This window comes from Phyllobates terribilis, unplaced genomic scaffold, assembly GCF_046119375.1.
Source record: "Phyllobates terribilis strain yellow unplaced genomic scaffold, ASM4611937v1 Scaffold_13__5_contigs__length_258822181, whole genome shotgun sequence".
Lineage (NCBI taxonomy): Eukaryota > Metazoa > Chordata > Amphibia > Anura > Dendrobatidae > Phyllobates > Phyllobates terribilis.
Window position 1 is genome coordinate 254,143,462 of NW_027362773.1, and position 16,905 is coordinate 254,160,366.

General features: G+C 43.5%; 1 protein-coding gene across 2 annotated transcripts in view; it reads right to left on the reverse strand.

Annotated features, from left to right (window-relative positions):
* Window positions 1-1,670: 1,670 nt before the first annotated feature.
* Window positions 1,671-16,905, reverse strand: part of LOC141174469 (hydroxysteroid dehydrogenase-like protein 1) — a 47,240-nt gene continuing 32,005 nt past the window's right edge. The window contains exons 3-6 of one of the 2 annotated variants that reach the window (XM_073659405.1): window positions 10,435-10,690; window positions 8,244-8,689; window positions 5,909-6,136; window positions 1,671-2,017 (exon numbers count right to left, since the gene is read on the reverse strand). In XM_073659405.1, coding sequence (XP_073515506.1) covers window positions 1,913-2,017; window positions 5,909-6,136; window positions 8,244-8,689; window positions 10,435-10,690 — 1,035 coding nt within the window. In that variant the 3' untranslated portion in view covers window positions 1,671-1,912. The remainder of the gene's footprint in view (window positions 2,018-5,908; window positions 6,137-8,243; window positions 8,690-10,434; window positions 10,691-16,905) is intronic. The other variant, XM_073659404.1, reaches the window with a different exon arrangement.

A 16,905-nucleotide genomic window follows, 5' to 3' on the forward strand; every position in this document is an offset into this window, starting at 1 on the left:
GAAAAGAGAAAACTCTTGCGAATGCGCTGTGTCTGGTACTGCATCACAGTGTCAGGCAATTGAAAAAAAAAGACAATTATTATTTCCACATCAATAGAAAAACTAGAAATTAATAAAGTCATGCTTTTTTTATTTTTATAAACTACAGTGGGTACGGAAAGTATTCAGACCTTTTTAAATTTTTAACTCTTTGTTTCATTGCAGCCATTTGGTAAATTCTAAAAAGTTCATTTTTTTCTCATTAATGTACACTCTGCACCCCATCTTGACTGAAAAAAAAACAGAAATGTAGAATTTTTTGAAAATTTATTAAAAAAGAAAAACTGAAATATCACATGATCATAAGTATTCAGACCCTTTGCTCAGACACTCATATTTAAGTCACATGCTGTCCTTTTCCTTCTGATCCTCCTTGAGATGGTTCTACTCCTTCATTGGAGTCCAGCTGTGTTTAATTAAACTGATAGGACTTGATTTGGAAAGGCACACACCTGTCTATATAAGACCTCACAGCTCACAGTGCATGTCAGACCAAATGAGAATCATGAGCTCAAAAGAACTTCCCAAGGCGCTCAGAGACAGAATTGTGGAAAGGCACAGATCTGGCCAAGGTTGCAAAAGAATTTTTGCAGTACTCAAGGTTCCTAAGAGCACAGTGGCCTCCATAATTCTTAAATGGAAGAAGTTTGGGACCACCAGAAGTCTTGCTAGACCTGGCCGTCCTGCCAAACTCAGCAATCGTGGGAGAAGAGCCTTTGTGAGAGAGGTAAAGAAGAACCCCAAGATCACTGTGGCTGAGCTCCAGAGATGCAGTAGGGAGATGGGAGAAAGTTCCACAAAGTCAACTATCACTGCAGCCCTCCACCAGTCGGGCCTTTATGGCAGAGTGGCCCGATGGAAGCCTCTCCTCAGTGCAAGACATATGATAGCCTGCATAGAGTTTGCTCAATAACACATGAAGGACTTCCAGACTATGAGAAATAAGATTCTCTGGTCTGATGAGACGAAGATAGAACTTTTTGGTGATAATTCTAAGTGGTATGTGTGGAGAAAACCAGGCATTGCTCATCACCTGCCCAATACAATCCCAACAGTGAAACATGGTGGTGGCAGCATCATGCTATGGGGGTGTATTTTAGCTGCAGGGATAGGACAACTGGTTGCAAATGAAGGAAACATGAATGCGGCCAAGTACAGAGACATCCTAGATGAAAACCTCTTCCAGAGGTTGGTCGAAGGTTCACCTTCCAACAAGACAATGACCCTAAGCACACAGCTAAAATAACAAAGGAGTGGCTTCAGAACAACTCTGTGACCATTTTTGACTGGCCCAGCCAGAGCCCTGACTTGAACCCAATTGAGCATCTCTGGAGAGACCTGAAAATGGCTGTCCACCAACGTTCACCATCCAACCTGACGGAACTGGAGAGGATCTGCAAGGAAGAATGGCAAAGGATCCCCAAATCCAGGTGTGAAACACTTGTTGCATCATTCCAAAGAAAACTCATGGCTGTACTAGCTCAAAAGGGTGCTTATACTCAATACTGAGCAAAGGGTCTGAATACTTATGACCATGTGATATTTCAGTTTTTCTTTTTTAATAAATTTGCGAAAAATTTCTACATTTCTGTTTTTTTTCAGTCAAGATGGGGTGCAGTGTGTACATTAATGAGAAAAAAAATAAACTTTTTAGAATTTACCAAACGGCTGCAATGAAACAAAGAGTGAAAAATATAAAGGGGTCTGAATACTTTCCGTACCCACTGTATATTGCATAAAACAAGTTTAGTTATATTTTTAAACATGGATCAATAATTTCAACAGTCATGACCTGGCTTTTTTAACATCCTACATTGTATTTAACTGTTGTGATATTCTCTGAACAATGTGCTTGGATGAAGATTTCCTTTCCTCAGTTGTGTTTTTCTCTGGATAGGTACTCCGCTCTACACTTTTTGTTCATGTAGATCCACATAAGTATCCAAAAGTATTCTGGCATCCGGTGTGCTATAAACATCTAAAATAAGGATTTCATTAGTGAAATTAATGTACTTTGTTATAGATAACATCTATATAATCTTTTAGTATACCTCATGTCCTACTTTAACCAGCTCCTTGTACTCACTCAGAAAAAACTCCAGAAAATTAATTTAAAGCTCCTGGTCCCTAATGTCAAATCCATTTACTGGCCCCCCACCTATAATACTGGTAATTTTTTATGTGGCAGAGGGGAGTTTGGGCACCAACAGAGCTCAGACATGACATCACGACAAAGGCCAGATCCAGCGGTCCGGCCAGCCTTGGAGCGGCCCAAGCAGGCTGTAAAGCATAGAGCATGTGGCATACACTCTTTACTTAGGTAACCGGCCACTCAGACTGTAGGATGGCCGGTAACTGCAGGATGGCCAGTGTGCATTAACTCTGTATGTCACCCAGTTTTCCAAACTCTGTGATAAATCTTACCTCTCCTGTGTACATTAACTAGGTATGTTTTAAGCTGACCACTGCACTACCCCCACTCACCACTTTCTTTTATGACCAGCCTGTTTTACTCTGCCTGTGAATATCCTGCATCTGGCTCAATTGTAATTATCTGATAAAGATGAGCACAGGCCTCTCCCCTGTGCTTCACACCTGAATGCATTTGTTAGCAAATAAATTGTGAGTAAGGAGTCTGCAATAGACTTTAGTCTGCAGTGCAACATGCTGCTATGAATTATACCAGAATTAAACCAGAAGTGAACTGAAGGTAACTGGATACACAGTCACAGTAAACAATGTTTCTGTATGTTTTCACTCTCTCCCCTATAGTCATCAGCTTTCTACTAATCCCCCTAATCCTTACACCAAGTAAAGAACTGGTTAATTCTCCCTCCATCCTCCCCATCCATCTCACCGCCTCCTCAGAACTGTTCCTCAACATAAAATCCTATGTTTCCAAACACAGACAGCCACTTCATGCCCTCTCCTGTTCCCGCCTACTAACACTTTCTCTGCTCCACCTTACTGCCAGCGATATATCTCCCCAAATACTGGTCCTCCTCACCACATCCCCACAGTCACTTCTACCTCTCATCCACGATCTATCACAAATTTCCGCAACCTTTCTAACCTTATACTCATTCGCCCAGCCCCCACTTCCCCAGTCTCTCTACCAGGAGTTCTATGGAACGGTCGCTCTGTCTGTAACAAACTTTCCTACATCCATGATCTTTTCATTACTAACAAACTTTCCTTCCTCGTCATCACCAAAACCTGGCTCACCCCCTCTGACACAGCCTCTCCAGATGAACTTTCGTATGTTGGATTCCACCTCTCCCACAACCCAGCTCCAGCAGTAACCATGGTGGAGGAGTTGGTTTTCTCCTGTCAGATAACTACTCCTTCATCCAAACCCCACTCCCACCCTCCGTTACTCTCCCTTCTTTTGAGTTGCACTGTGTGCACATCTACTCCCCCGCCAGTCTCCAACTGGCTGTCATTTACCGCCCCCAGAGCCAGACAGCACCTTCTTCGACCACTTCACCACCTGGCTACTTCATTTCCTTTCCACTGACATCCCCACTATCTTCATGGGTGACTTCAACATCCCCATTGACACTTCCCACTTAGCTGTCTCTAAGCTTCTATCTCTCACTTCCTTCTTCGGCCTCACTCAATGGTCTTCTGCAGCCACTCACAAAGATTGCCACACACTGGACCTCATTTTCATGCGCCTCTGTTCCCTATCTAACCTCTCTAACTCTCCTCTCCCTTTCTCTGATCACAATGTACTCACATTCTCTTCCCTTTTCTCTCCAGGCCCACAATCCCCACTCCACAAACTTGCACACCCTCACAAAAATCTCAAACACCTTGATCTACATTCATTCTCTGAATCCCTTCTACCTCTTACAGACATAAGTTCCTCACACAATGCAGATGCTGCTGCCGCTTTATAACACCACAACAGCTTCAGCTCTCAAATCGGTCGTCCCCCTCACATACACCAAAGCTCACACAATCAACAAACAACTGAGGCGCGCTTCCAAGGTTGCTGAGTGGAGATGGAAAACGTCCCATTCCAATGAGCACTTCTTCACATTCAAACAGTCCCTCACTACTTTCAAGTCCACACTCACTGCAGCAAAATAAACATACTTACTTCTCATCTCTCATATCCTCCCTGTCTCACAAGCCCAAACAGCTATTCAATTCTCTCCTCCATCCCCCAGAGCCTACTCCCTCCTCTTATCTCAGCTGAAGACCTTGCCTCATTCTTCAATCAGGAGATTGACAACATCAGGCAAAGCTTTTGCCTAAAGTCCTCACAGCCCCTCCTCATAACTACTCAATCCTCCTCCTTCAAAACCAGCTTCTCCGCCATTATGGAAGATCAACTTTCCTTTTTACTCTCCAAATCACATCTCCCCACTTGTGAACTTGACCCAATCCTGTCCCACCTCATCCCAAACCTTACTACAGTCTTCATCCCAATCCTAACCCATCTCTTCAACTTGTCACTAACAACTGGTGCCTTCCCCTCATGCTTCAAACATGCCTCGATCTCACCCATCCTCAAAAAGCCCTCCCTTGACCCATCCTCTCTGTCTAGCTATCGCCCCATATCACTTCTCCCCTATGCATCAAAACTACTGGAACAACATGTCCATCTTGAACTGTCCTACCACCTCTCTTCCTGCTCCCTCTTTGACCGCTTACAATCTGGCGTCTGACCGCACCATTCCACTGAAACTGCTCTGACCAAAGTCATCAATGACCTTCTAACTGCCAAATCCAAGTGACACTACTCTGTCCTCCTCCTCCAGGACCTGTCATCTGCCTTCGTCACAGTGGACCATTCCCTCTTACTACAGACTCTCTCATCTCTCGGCATCATAGACTTGCCTCGGGGTAACCCTTGACTATATTCTCTCCTTCAAACCACACATCCAAGACCTTTCCACTTCTTGCCAACTCCAATTCAAAAATATCTCCCGGATCCGTACATTCCTCAACTAGGAATCTGCAAAAACACTAGTGCATGCCCTCATCATCTTCTGCACCCGACTACTACAACTTCCTGCTTTTTGGCCCCCCCTCTAACACTCTTGCACCCCTCCAATCTATCTTAAACTCTGCTGCCAGACTAATCTACCTATCCCCCCGGCATTCCCCGGCCTTTCCCCTCTGTCAATCAAGTTACTGGAACCCATTGTCCAGAGACTCCAGTTCAAAACCCTAACCTTGACATCCAAAGCCATCTACAACCTGTCTCCTCCACATATCTGTGACCTAGTCTCCCGGTATTTACCTGCACGCAACCTCTGATCCTCACAAGATCTCCTTCTCTACTCCCCTCTTATCTCCTCTTCCCACAATCACATACAAGATTTCTCACAGCTGTTGTTCACAGTACTGTATAGTTATAAGTTTAGGCCACGTTCACAATTTGGTCAGTATGTTACATCAGTATTTGCAAGCCCAAATCAGGAGTGGGTGATAAATGCAGAAGTGGTTACGTGTTTCTATTATACTTTTCCTCTGATTGTTCCACTCCTGATTTTGGTTTCCAAATACTGATATAAAATACTGGCCAAATACTGAATGCGTGAACATGGAATTACTGTTATTTAACTGCAGATTGACCCAATAGCTGCAGGTAAATAGCACTGGCAGGTTCCCTTTAAACCACTTTAAGAATAAAATATTAAGAACCTGTTTTAACCCCATAACATTGGGAAAGGAAGCATTACCCTTGATGTCCAAAGCGACAGTGACCCTTCAAACAATTCTATGGAAGGTGCAGAAACAGTGGAGTATGTATAGGTCTATGTTTGCATACAGATGGGTAAGTCAGCAACATGACTATTATACTGTATTTATACCTCTACGTTCCTTGTTCTTATCACCCGTTCATCATATTTACCTTGATGAAGTGAGACCAGTATCCAGTTGTCCTCAGTGACACCCCGATCGTTCTCACAGCGCTCCGTGCATATTCTCTCGCCAGTGGTACAAACAAGGACTTCTTCCTAAGTACTTCAGCATAGCCTATCATCTTAGTGACCACAAAGCCAGGAGTCAGGCTCTGTATAAATATGCCCTGGGAAGAATATTCATAGTGCAGTGCTTCAGTGAAGCTATCCATGAAAGCCTACAAGAAAATCACAACAGTATAATTTAGTCTAAGAATCTTTTGAAAAATGCAACGTTGTCCAAGATTAAGATATTAATGACCTATCCTTAAAAGAGGTCATCAAGGCACTGAAATCAAGTTGCAGACACATTTAAAAATGAACTATCCAGAGGAGACTGTGAAAAGCCTGCGTTTATCAATGAACTGCTGCAAAGAAGCTACTACTGAGGACCCCAAACAAGAAGATGAGACATGTTAGGTGGTTTCTATATGTGTGGCGCTCACCATGAAGTATGGAAGATGAGGGGTGATGGGGTCAGGATGCTGTGCCTGTGACAGTGTTGGTTATTTATTCCAAATTCAAGGCATTTTTAACCAACATGGCTACCACAGAATTCTGCAATGACATGCTATCCCATCCGGTTTGTAATGTCATTTGTGTTGCGACTGTATAATGGCCCAAACCACATCTCCAGTCTACAAGGGAGAGGGATGGACCCAGGTTTTGTTTTATCCAACTGCATGTGGTCTTCAAGAAGATGCCCACAGAGATGAGTTGATGACCTTCCCTTTTGACTAATAAGACTGTAATTACATATAGGGAAAAGAATGCCATAGCTCAGGAATGCAGAAAGAAAAGAAAAACTTTGCCAGATTCAGGAGAATATCAGTTAAACATTTATGTATTTCTGGCAAAAAGAGCATGTATATTTTTATAGGAGCCTGGCGTAATCATGGGCTGAGAGCCTTTCTCTCCCTCTTAATGTTGACTGACATGCACCGTAGGACTCTTAGGGTATGTGCACACATCTTTTAGACACTGGCAAAACTGCCTAGTTTAGCAAAAGAAAGAAAATGTGGTGTTCTGTGTCCAGAAGCGTCTTATTCTGGAGTCCTGTGTGTTTTGCGGCAGCCTTGTGGTTGGCATTATTTTTAACATTATACAGTGGTGAAAGGCTTCCAAGTGGAAACCACTTGATGAATGCATGAGTCAGTTCTCATAACTGCTCTGAGTCTTTACAAATATGAGGCAGCTAAAAGAAGCTAAAAAAGACTGAACATATGAACAGTGAGTCATTTTAACTTTACACTACAGATGCTAATTTTTTAGGAATTTTAAGCTCTTTTTCAAGTGGCTTTCGGTGCTGACCCGCCTGAAAAAACCCTTAAGTCTCAGTGCTGGCAACAGTTTTTACTGAGTTTTATAAAGCTACAGAATATTTAAAGGTAACACATTGCTGAAATCAGCGAATTTTCCAGCTGTTCTCACAAACAGCAGAGTAAGGCTATGTTCACACATGTTGGGTTTTTCAGCGTTTTTTGCTACAGATTTTTATGCAAGTTTTCACCTGCATTTTGCAGTACCAGCAAAGTCTATTAGAAACCAGAATTCTCTGTTCACATATCTTGTTTTTTTTTTGTTGCGTATTTTGTGCCTTGGTTGGGTTTTTGGAAAATAGAGCATGTCACTTCTTTCAGCGTTTTTTCAGCGTTTTTCACCCATTGGAAGTAATGAGTAGTGAAAAAATGCTGAAAAAAACATGATGTGTGAACATAGCTATCAGGTTTTGCTGCGTTTTTAGTGAAAATAAAGCAAGTACAGCAGTATGTGAAACTGTTTGTATTAGTGCAGTGTAATTAAATTAGTGACATGTATAATGTAAACATTGGCTGAGCTGCTGTGAGATTGAACAATACCTGTGGCCCAGGCAGGTGTGAAATTGAACAATGCCCTGAGTAACTCAATGACAGACCCCCATAGTGTGAAAGCAAATAGTGTCATACAAACTCAATGCATTGCCAGTGTCTAAACTATTCCTGAACAATTCACTTCCCCCACTATGCCAAAACCAGAATGAGATTTTTTTTTCCACAGAACTTTATGTACATGCATAAATAGAGACAGAAGGACAGTGAAAAAAACGCTGAAAAAACATACAAAAAACGCATACAAAAATGCAGCAAAACTTGCGTTTTTGACTCAGCTGATTTCCTGCCAGAGTTGGGTTTTGCTGCAGATTTGTGACGCTGAAAAAACCCAACATGTGTGAACATAGCCTCAACGTGGTGATACACTACTGAAGAAAATGTATATTTTTTGTTTTAGATGAAGCATTAAATATACCTTGGAGGCAGCATAGACTGTCATCAGAGGAACGGGTTTCCAGGATGTTATCGAGGAGACATTGATTATTGCTCCCCTCTTCCGCTGTAACATACCAGGCAGCACCGTATACACCATCATTACAGCAGCCACAATGTTGACATTGATGATCTCAAGACTTTTTTCTTCCGGAACTTCAATGAGGCAGGCTGGATAATCATAAAGCACTCCTGCATTGTTCACCAGAATCCCGACATCTACATCTACCAGAGCCTCCTTAATTGATGGGAAGACCTCATGGCCTTTGTTGAAATCAGCAACTATGATACGAGTTTTCACCCCGTAGGTTGCTGTTATGGCCTCAGATACATTTTGAAGCTTCTGGATGCTGCGGCCTAACAAGATTATGTTCACTCCATGACTGGCCAACTCCTCAGCATAGGCTTTGCCAATACCATCTGAGCCTCCTGGGGTCACCAAAAAAAAGGAAAAGCAAAAAAACAACAACCATATTATTATTGTATTGAATGAAAAGTACAGCATTTCAAAAGAATCTGCAAAAAAAGGTGAACTATGGCAAACACCAAGTGGCACAAAACATTTGGTTGACTCCATACACATTGCTTTGTGGAATGCATGAGGCCTATCAGTAGTCTACTGCCAGGTGACGCAGCGAACATTTCTAAAGGATTTCTTCAGCGTTTCCAGTAAAACATTTATATTGTTTTAACCCTTTTTGCATTTATTTTGTATAACTACTTTCTAAAAACTATAACTTTTACATTTTTCCATCAAAGTAGGGACGTTATTTTTGTGCAACCGGCATGGATTTATATAGTGTGACCAAGTTAATAGTTGAAAAAAAAGAACAAAAATGGTAAAAAAAAACAACCCATAATACTTACCTTCCGATGGCCCCTGGTCTTTTCTCCGCTCTGTCCGGTCTCCCTGGTGTCTCGCGGTGGTCTGAAAGGACCTGCCATGAAGTCATTTAGTCATGTGACAGGTCGCGCCGAAGTCAGGGGTCGCATGACCCGTCACATGACTAAATGACGTCATGGCAGGTCCTTTTAGACCATCGCGAGCCGTAGAAGAGACCGGAAGGAGCGGAGAAAAGACTGGGGGCCATCAGGAGGTGAGTGTGATCTATTTTTTTATTTTAAATTCTTTTTTTTTTTACAGGTACCATAGTACCTGGGTGTGGAGAAGAGTCTCCTCTTCTCCAGACCCGGATACCATCCGCACATTGAACCGCATGATATCCGCATGTGCACATGTAGTCATGCGGATATTAAGAGATTCAATGCAAGTCAATGGTGGCGAAAACGCAGTGTTTATGGAAAATAATTGGTAGTGCCGCGGATTTTTCCGCAATGATAATCCGCAGCGGAAATTTCTGCAGCATGTGCACAGCACATGCGGATTATCATTGGGGAACATTGCAGACCTTCTACCAAGCGTTTTTTAAGCGTTTCTGCAGCGGAATTGCCGCTGCGGAAATGCTTAAAAAACGCATAGTGGGCACACAGTCTAACAGAAACACGTCACCACTTCTACATTTTTCACCCACTCCTGGTTTTGGCTTATAAATACTCATGTAAAATACTAACCAAATACTGAATGTGTGAACGTGGCTTTAAAGGGAGTCATGGCCTGCGTACACATTATATACAGTGCTGGCCAAAAGTATTGGCACCCCTGCAATTCTCAAGCTCAAGAGGCCCAGCTTTAAAGGAAGATACATAAAATTGTAAGTAAAAAGATAAATTTTATTTCCAATCTTAAAACCAACAGTAAAAACAATTAAAAAACAGCTGTCGGCCAAATGATAGTTCAGTTGACAGCTGTCTCTTGACTCCCCCTATGCAGATGAACACTCTGCTCAGCCAAATGTACTTTTCTCCAAGGGGATACAAAATAGAACCAGCCCCTGAAATTCGGCAGGCTGGATACTTCTCTTCCCTGACATTTGTCCAGGGAGAGTTGGGAAGCCCTAATACCCAGTAGCATTTCCCCCGATTATCACCGATATCAGTGGGTTTGACTGACTGTAGTCTGATGTGCATGGGGGGGCCTTTAGTAAGGCATTGGGCTGGAAGGTACCTTTTACCTCTCTATTAGGTAGTTATCTACATTTTATTAAGCATTTTATTGAATACAGGCATTTAAATTGATAAATCTATATTGTATTTTCAGTACCATTCTCACTTACCAGTAACCACTGCCCACTCTCCATATTTCAGTATTGTATTGGTGTTACTAAAAAGGACAGGAAAGACTTGATGTTTTATCAAGCTACAACACCCTCTCAGTAAACTAAGACCTTTCCGCACTGTGTAGCAGGCTCCAACTATGGCCAGAATATCCAAATTATTGTGGTAGGATTGTACAACCTCTTTGGCTAGTGAGACGATGGTGCCTTGCACAATGTTTCCCAGCTTTGAAATACTAAAGTTGTATGCAGACATCTAAAAAACAATATAAAGGAGAATTACATTCTTCACATGCTAGTTAGTACTACACATTATGGATGATTTATTTTACATAAATTTCAAATGTGTGCATATGACTCAATGCCAGACATCCCTTTCCCCCTTAACTTATAATGGGGTCCAACAAGTTCATTGTTTTGACTGATAAAGGCTATGAACATGTACTTACATATACAGTTGTGCTCAATAGTTTACATACCCCGGCAGAATTTTTGCTTTCTTGGCCTTGTTTCAGAGATAATGAATGATAACAAAAATTTTTTTTCTCCACTCATGGTTATTGGTTGGGTGAAGTCATTTATTGTCAAACTACTGTGTTTTCTCTTTTTAAATCTTAATGACAGCCAAAAACATCCAAATGACCCTGATCAAAAGTTCACATACCCTGGTGATTTTGGCCTGATAACATGCACAGAATTTGACACAAATGGGTTTGAATGGCTAGTAAAGGTAACATCCTCACCTGTGACCTGTTTGCTTGTAATCAGTGTGTGTGTATAAAAGCTGAGTGAGTTTCTGGGATCCAGACTCTTGCATCTTTCATCCAGCCACTGACGTTTCTGAATTGTGAGTCATGGGGAAAGCAAAAGAATTGTCAACGGATCTACGGGAAAAGGTAGTTGAACTGTATAACACAGGAATGGGATACAAAAGATATCCAAGGAATTGATAATGCCAGTCAGCAGCGTTCAAACTGTGATTAACAAATGGAAAATCAGGGGCTCTGTAAAAACCAAACCATGGTCAGGTAGACCAACAAAAATTTCGGCCACAACGGCCAGGAAAATTATTCGGGATGCAAAGAAACACCAACAAATAACATCAGCTGAAATTCAGGTCTCTCTGAAAACTAGCGGTGTGGCTGTTTCAAGATGCACAATAAGGAGGCACTTGAAGAAAAATGGGCTGCATGGTCATGTCGCCAGAGGAAAGCCATTACTGCGCAAATGCCACAAAGTATATCGCCTACAATACGCCAAACAGCACAGAGACAAGCCTCAAAACTTCTGGAACAAGGTCATTTGGAGTGATGAGACCAAAATTGAACTTTTTGGCCACAACCCTAAACGTTACATTTGAAGAGAGGTCAACAAGGCCTATGATGAAAGGAACACCATTCCTACTGTAAAGCATGGAGGTGGATCGCTGATGTTTTGGGGATGTGTGAGCTACAAAGGCACAGGAAACTTGGTAAAAGTTGAAGGAAAGATGAATGCAGCACGATATCAGCAAATAGTGGAGGCAAATTTGCACTCATCAGCCCAGAAGCTGCGCATGGGACGTACTTGGACGTTCCAACATGACAACTATCCAAAACACAAGGCCAAGTCAACCTTTCATTGGCTACAGCAGAACAAAGTGAAGGTTCTGGAGTGGCCATCTCATTGTCCTGACCTCAATATCATTGAGCCACTCAGGGGAGATCACAATTCATGCTAGACAGCCCAGGAATTTACAGGAACTGGAGGCTTTTTGCCAAGAAGAATGGGCAGCTTTATCATCTGAGAAAATAAAGAACCTCATCCACAACTACCACAAAAGACTTCAAGCTGTCATTGATGTTAGAGTGGGCAATACACGGTATTAAGAACTGGGGTATGTGAACTTTTGATCAGGGTCATTTGGATGTTTTTGGTTTTAATTAAGCTTTAAAAAGAGAAATCACAGTAGTTTGGCAATAAATGGCTTTACCCAACCAATAAACATGAGTGGAGAAAAAGTTTTTACCAGTACGTCCATCATAACGGCACGACAGGAGTTAAGTCCTCTGTTCCTCTAGGGACAGGAAACACATGAGAGGTTAAAAGCCCCCCCCCTCATCACACCCTCAGTGTTTTTCCTGTCCCTAGCAGGACAGGACGCTTTGGAGAGGTTCTATGAAGATTAAAGTTACCTGAGAGCCAGGGGGATCGGGGGGGTCTGAGAACTCTCCCCTTCCTTCGGTCCAGAGGCTCCATGCTGATACCCCACTGCGGGGGTCCCTCAGCCAGAAAACTATCGCTTGCCGCTGTATCCCCCGGACAGGGGGCTCTGAGCATGGCACTGACCCGCCGGCGTTGTTATGAAGGGCAGGCGTGCACTCCACGGAGGATCGCTGCGTAACTTCCGGCCGGGAAGCGGAGTCAGGAAGGCGGACATCCGCTTTGGGCCAGCATGCGTTCCACCCTGGAATGCACGCCGAGCGCTGTGTACGGGCTTCCAGCCGGGAGGCGGAGCCAGGAAAGCGGACATCCGCTTTGGGGAACATGGAATCCACGTGGGCTTCTCCTTCCGACGCCGGGAAGCGGGTCTTCCGGAGCCCAGACCGCAGGTGACCCGAGGCGGTGGTGAGCCTCCAGGGCACATTAGGAATAGCGTTTATCGTTGGGGGCGTGGCCTACTCACCTGGATCAGGTAAGACCCTATAAAAGGGTACACCGCAGCCACACACACTCTGACACTATGGAATCCAATCCTACATGGTCAGAAGCCCCTTCAGAGTCCCTGGGCAGTGTGAGTATTGTCTCAGGCTCTGGCCTGAATAATTGAACCCTGTAATCACAGCACAGGTCTTTTATTAGCAATCTCCTGTGTCCCCCTTTTTTTTCTGAATTAGGATAGGGGAGCCCAGAGGTCCGGATCATCCTCCAAAAAAATCTAAAAGATGTGTATCCTGTAACACTAAGCTTCAGGACTCATATAAAAAGAGGCTGTGTAAAGAATGTATAGCAGAAGTTTTAAGAGAAGAAAAAGCTTCCTTTTTGACAGACACGAGGTCTATGATCCGTGAGGAGGTCCAGAACACAGTCTCGAGCCTTATACCTTCCCATACGCAGCCATCACCCCAAATAGTTCAACCCTCTCCCCGCCAGAAAAGATCCAGGTGGGAGATGGAAGAGTTGTCTGAGGAAGGGGAATATTTAGACTCAGCATCAGAGCAAAGTCTGGAAGAAGATGAGGATCGCTTCTCAGAGTTACCCTCACAAGAGAGAAAAAAATATGTCTTCTCTGCAGAACATACGGATGAACTATTGAAATCCGTTAGACATACTATGAACTTAGAAGACACTCAGGTCTCCCACTCCAGACAAGACAAAATGTTCGCAGGTCTAAGGACTCAGAGGAATAAAGTGTTCCCAGTAAATGAACACTAAAAGCAATGATTATGGAGGAATGGGAAGAAGTGGAAAAAAGGCTCATTGTACCAAGAGACTTTAAATCCCGTCTTCCTTTCAATCCGGAGGACATCAAACTTTGGGAAGAAATCCCTAAGTTAGATGTCCCAATAGGGAAAGTGGCTAAGAAAACGTCCATCCCCTTTGAAGATTCGTCTTGCCTCAAAGACGCAATGGATAGGAAGGCGGAGATCATGCTCAAGAGGAGTTGGGAAGCCTCAGCAGCCATAATCAAATCTAATATCGCTGCCACTTCAGTGGCAGGATCCATGTGCCTCAGGTTGGACGATCTATCAGATCAAATTAGGTCCGACTCCCCTGTAGAAATGCTATCAGACTCTCTTCCTATGTTAATATTGGCGACACAATTTATGGCTGATGCCTCAGCCGAATCGGTCAGGTTTGCAGCTAGATGTAGTGTACTATCTAATACCGCTAGACGGTCAATATGGCTAAAAACGTGGTCGGGTGATAGCCACTCAAAAAATAAGTTGTGCTCAATTCCTTTTTCGGGTACCCGGGTCTTTGGTCCAGTATTGGACGAGATCCTAGAAAGCTCATCCGACAAGAAAAAAGGGTTTCTCGAGGATAGGGTTAAAAGATACTGGCCCTTTCGTGGAACCATTCGATCCCCTAAACGTGATTACAGGGGTAAGGGTAAGATGGGGAGATGGTCTTACAGGAAGGGAGGAAAGGACAGAACAGATCAGGTCGCCTCTGCAGCCCCAGCTAGACCATGACGCCATTGGAGTAGGGGGCAGGCTTCGTTTTTTTCAGGACAAGTGGGCGTCCATTACAAAAAATCAATGGATCCTACATTCCTTAGGGGAAGGTTACAAAATAGACTTCTCCCATACTCCCCCTCGTTGTTTTCAAATCACTCATCCTCGCTCCCCAGTAGATCTCAGAAGTCTATGGCAGGATATATTAGTCCTTCAATCCCTACACGTGGTAAAACAGGTCCCCCCTTCAGAGCAGGGTTTAGGCCATTATTCCTCCCTCTTCTCGGTGCTAAAACCCTCAGGCAAACGCGGTATGGTAATAAACCTCAAGCCCCTAAACCAGTGGGTGGAATACAAAAGGTTCAAAATGGAAACTATAAAAACCAGCATTCCATTGATAGAGAAGGGATCGGTAATGTGCACCCTAGAACTCAAGGATGCATATTACCATGTTCCAATTCACCCAAGTCACCAGCAATACCTAAGGTTGCTCTAGAGCAAGAGGACACAGTACACCACTTTCAATTCACTTGCCTACCCTTCGGTCTATCCTCGGCCCCCCCGAATATTCACAAAGGTTATGACAGAAGTAGCGGCCTTCTTAAGAACACAGGGGGTTGTAATCATCCCTTACCTGGACGATATATTGTTGGTAGCAGAGTCAGAATCTCTTCTTCTCAGTCAACAAGATCATACGATCAAAACCCTGGAATATTTGGGGTGGAGCATCAATTGGGAAAAATCAAGCCTCCATCCAAGTACTACTAAAGTATTTCTAGGGGTACTTTTAGATTCCAGTCTTCAGAAGTCCTCCTTGCCTCAGGAGAAAAGAGAAAAAATAAAACTGGAAATTTACAACTTAGAGAAACGGAAGACCACCTCAATCAGATACGCCATGCGGATCTTAGGATTGATGACCTCATGCATTCCGAGCATAAAATGGGCTCAGGTCCGTTCAAGGCCATTACAGAAATCGATCCTGTCAATTTGGAACAGACGACCATCAGGATTAGACAAGAAAATGAGACTGTCAAGAGAGCTAAAAAACTCCCTTTCCTGGTGGACAGACCCTTCAAACTTAGAAAATTCAGTAGACTGGATCCTTCTTCCTTCAATCCAAATCCATACGGATGCCAGCCAAAAAGGCTGGGGAGCAAGCATAGGAAACAGATATCTACAAGGGATATGGCCCAAAGAGATACAACACAGGTCGTCAAATTTCAGGGAGCTGAAGGCGATCTGGGAAACTCTTCAAAGATGTCAACATTTACTCAGAGGGAATCACGTAAAAGTTTTCTCAGACAACAGCACTACCGTCTCGTTTCTTCATCGGCAAGGAGGTCCAAGAGGGAAATGGTTACAATCCTTGGCGGCAAAAATTTTGCACTGGGCGGAGAGAAATGTTCTTTCAATATCTGCTATTCATCTAAGGGGGTCCGAAAATGTGGTAGCAGATTTCCTCAGCAGAGCAAGAGTTGGTCCCTCAGATTGGGAGCTGAATCCAGAGGTGTTTCATCAAATCATTCAACGATGGGGCACCCCGTTCATAGACCTGTTCGCGACAAGAAAAAACAGGAAGCTGCAGCGCTTTTTTTCCTTGGACCCAGCTGACAGCCCAGAAGGAATAGATGCCCTTTCTCAATTATGGGGAACAAAACTGGTGTACGCTTTCCCTCCAGTTCCTCTCATCTCAAGAGTACTAAGGAAAATCAAACAGGAGAGGGGAGCTCTTATTCTAATAGCGCCTTACTGGTCCAAGAATAGCTGGTTCCCTCTGCTACACCGGATGTCGGTGGATCTCCCATTCAGACTTCCAGCCAGGAAAGATATTCTATTGCAGGGTCCCTTGTTACATCCGAACATCCAATTCCTCCAACTGACAGCATGGAACCTGAGAGGCGGATCCTAGCCTCTAAGGGCCTTTCTCATCGAGTAATTACAACTCTTCAAGCCTGTAGGAAACCAGTAACGTCAGCCATCTATTCTAGGATCTGGAAACAGTTCTGTAGCTTTGCAGGTCAGTCTGTGGGAAATTTGTCTCGCCCCAATATTCCGAAGATACTGGATTTCCTCCAAGAGGGATTTGATAAGGGTCTGAGGCCAAATACGTTAAAAGTTCATATCTCGGCCCTAAGTGCTTTTTTGGACGACTCCTTAATAGACCACCCATGGATATCAAGGTTCATAAAAGCTATCGTTTAAGACCCACGATAAGGAGTCTAGTACCGCTGTGGGATCTGAACCTGGTGTTGAGCGCTTTATGTAAGTCTCCCTTTGAACCCCTAGAAGAAACATCAGTAGACCTGCTCTCTAT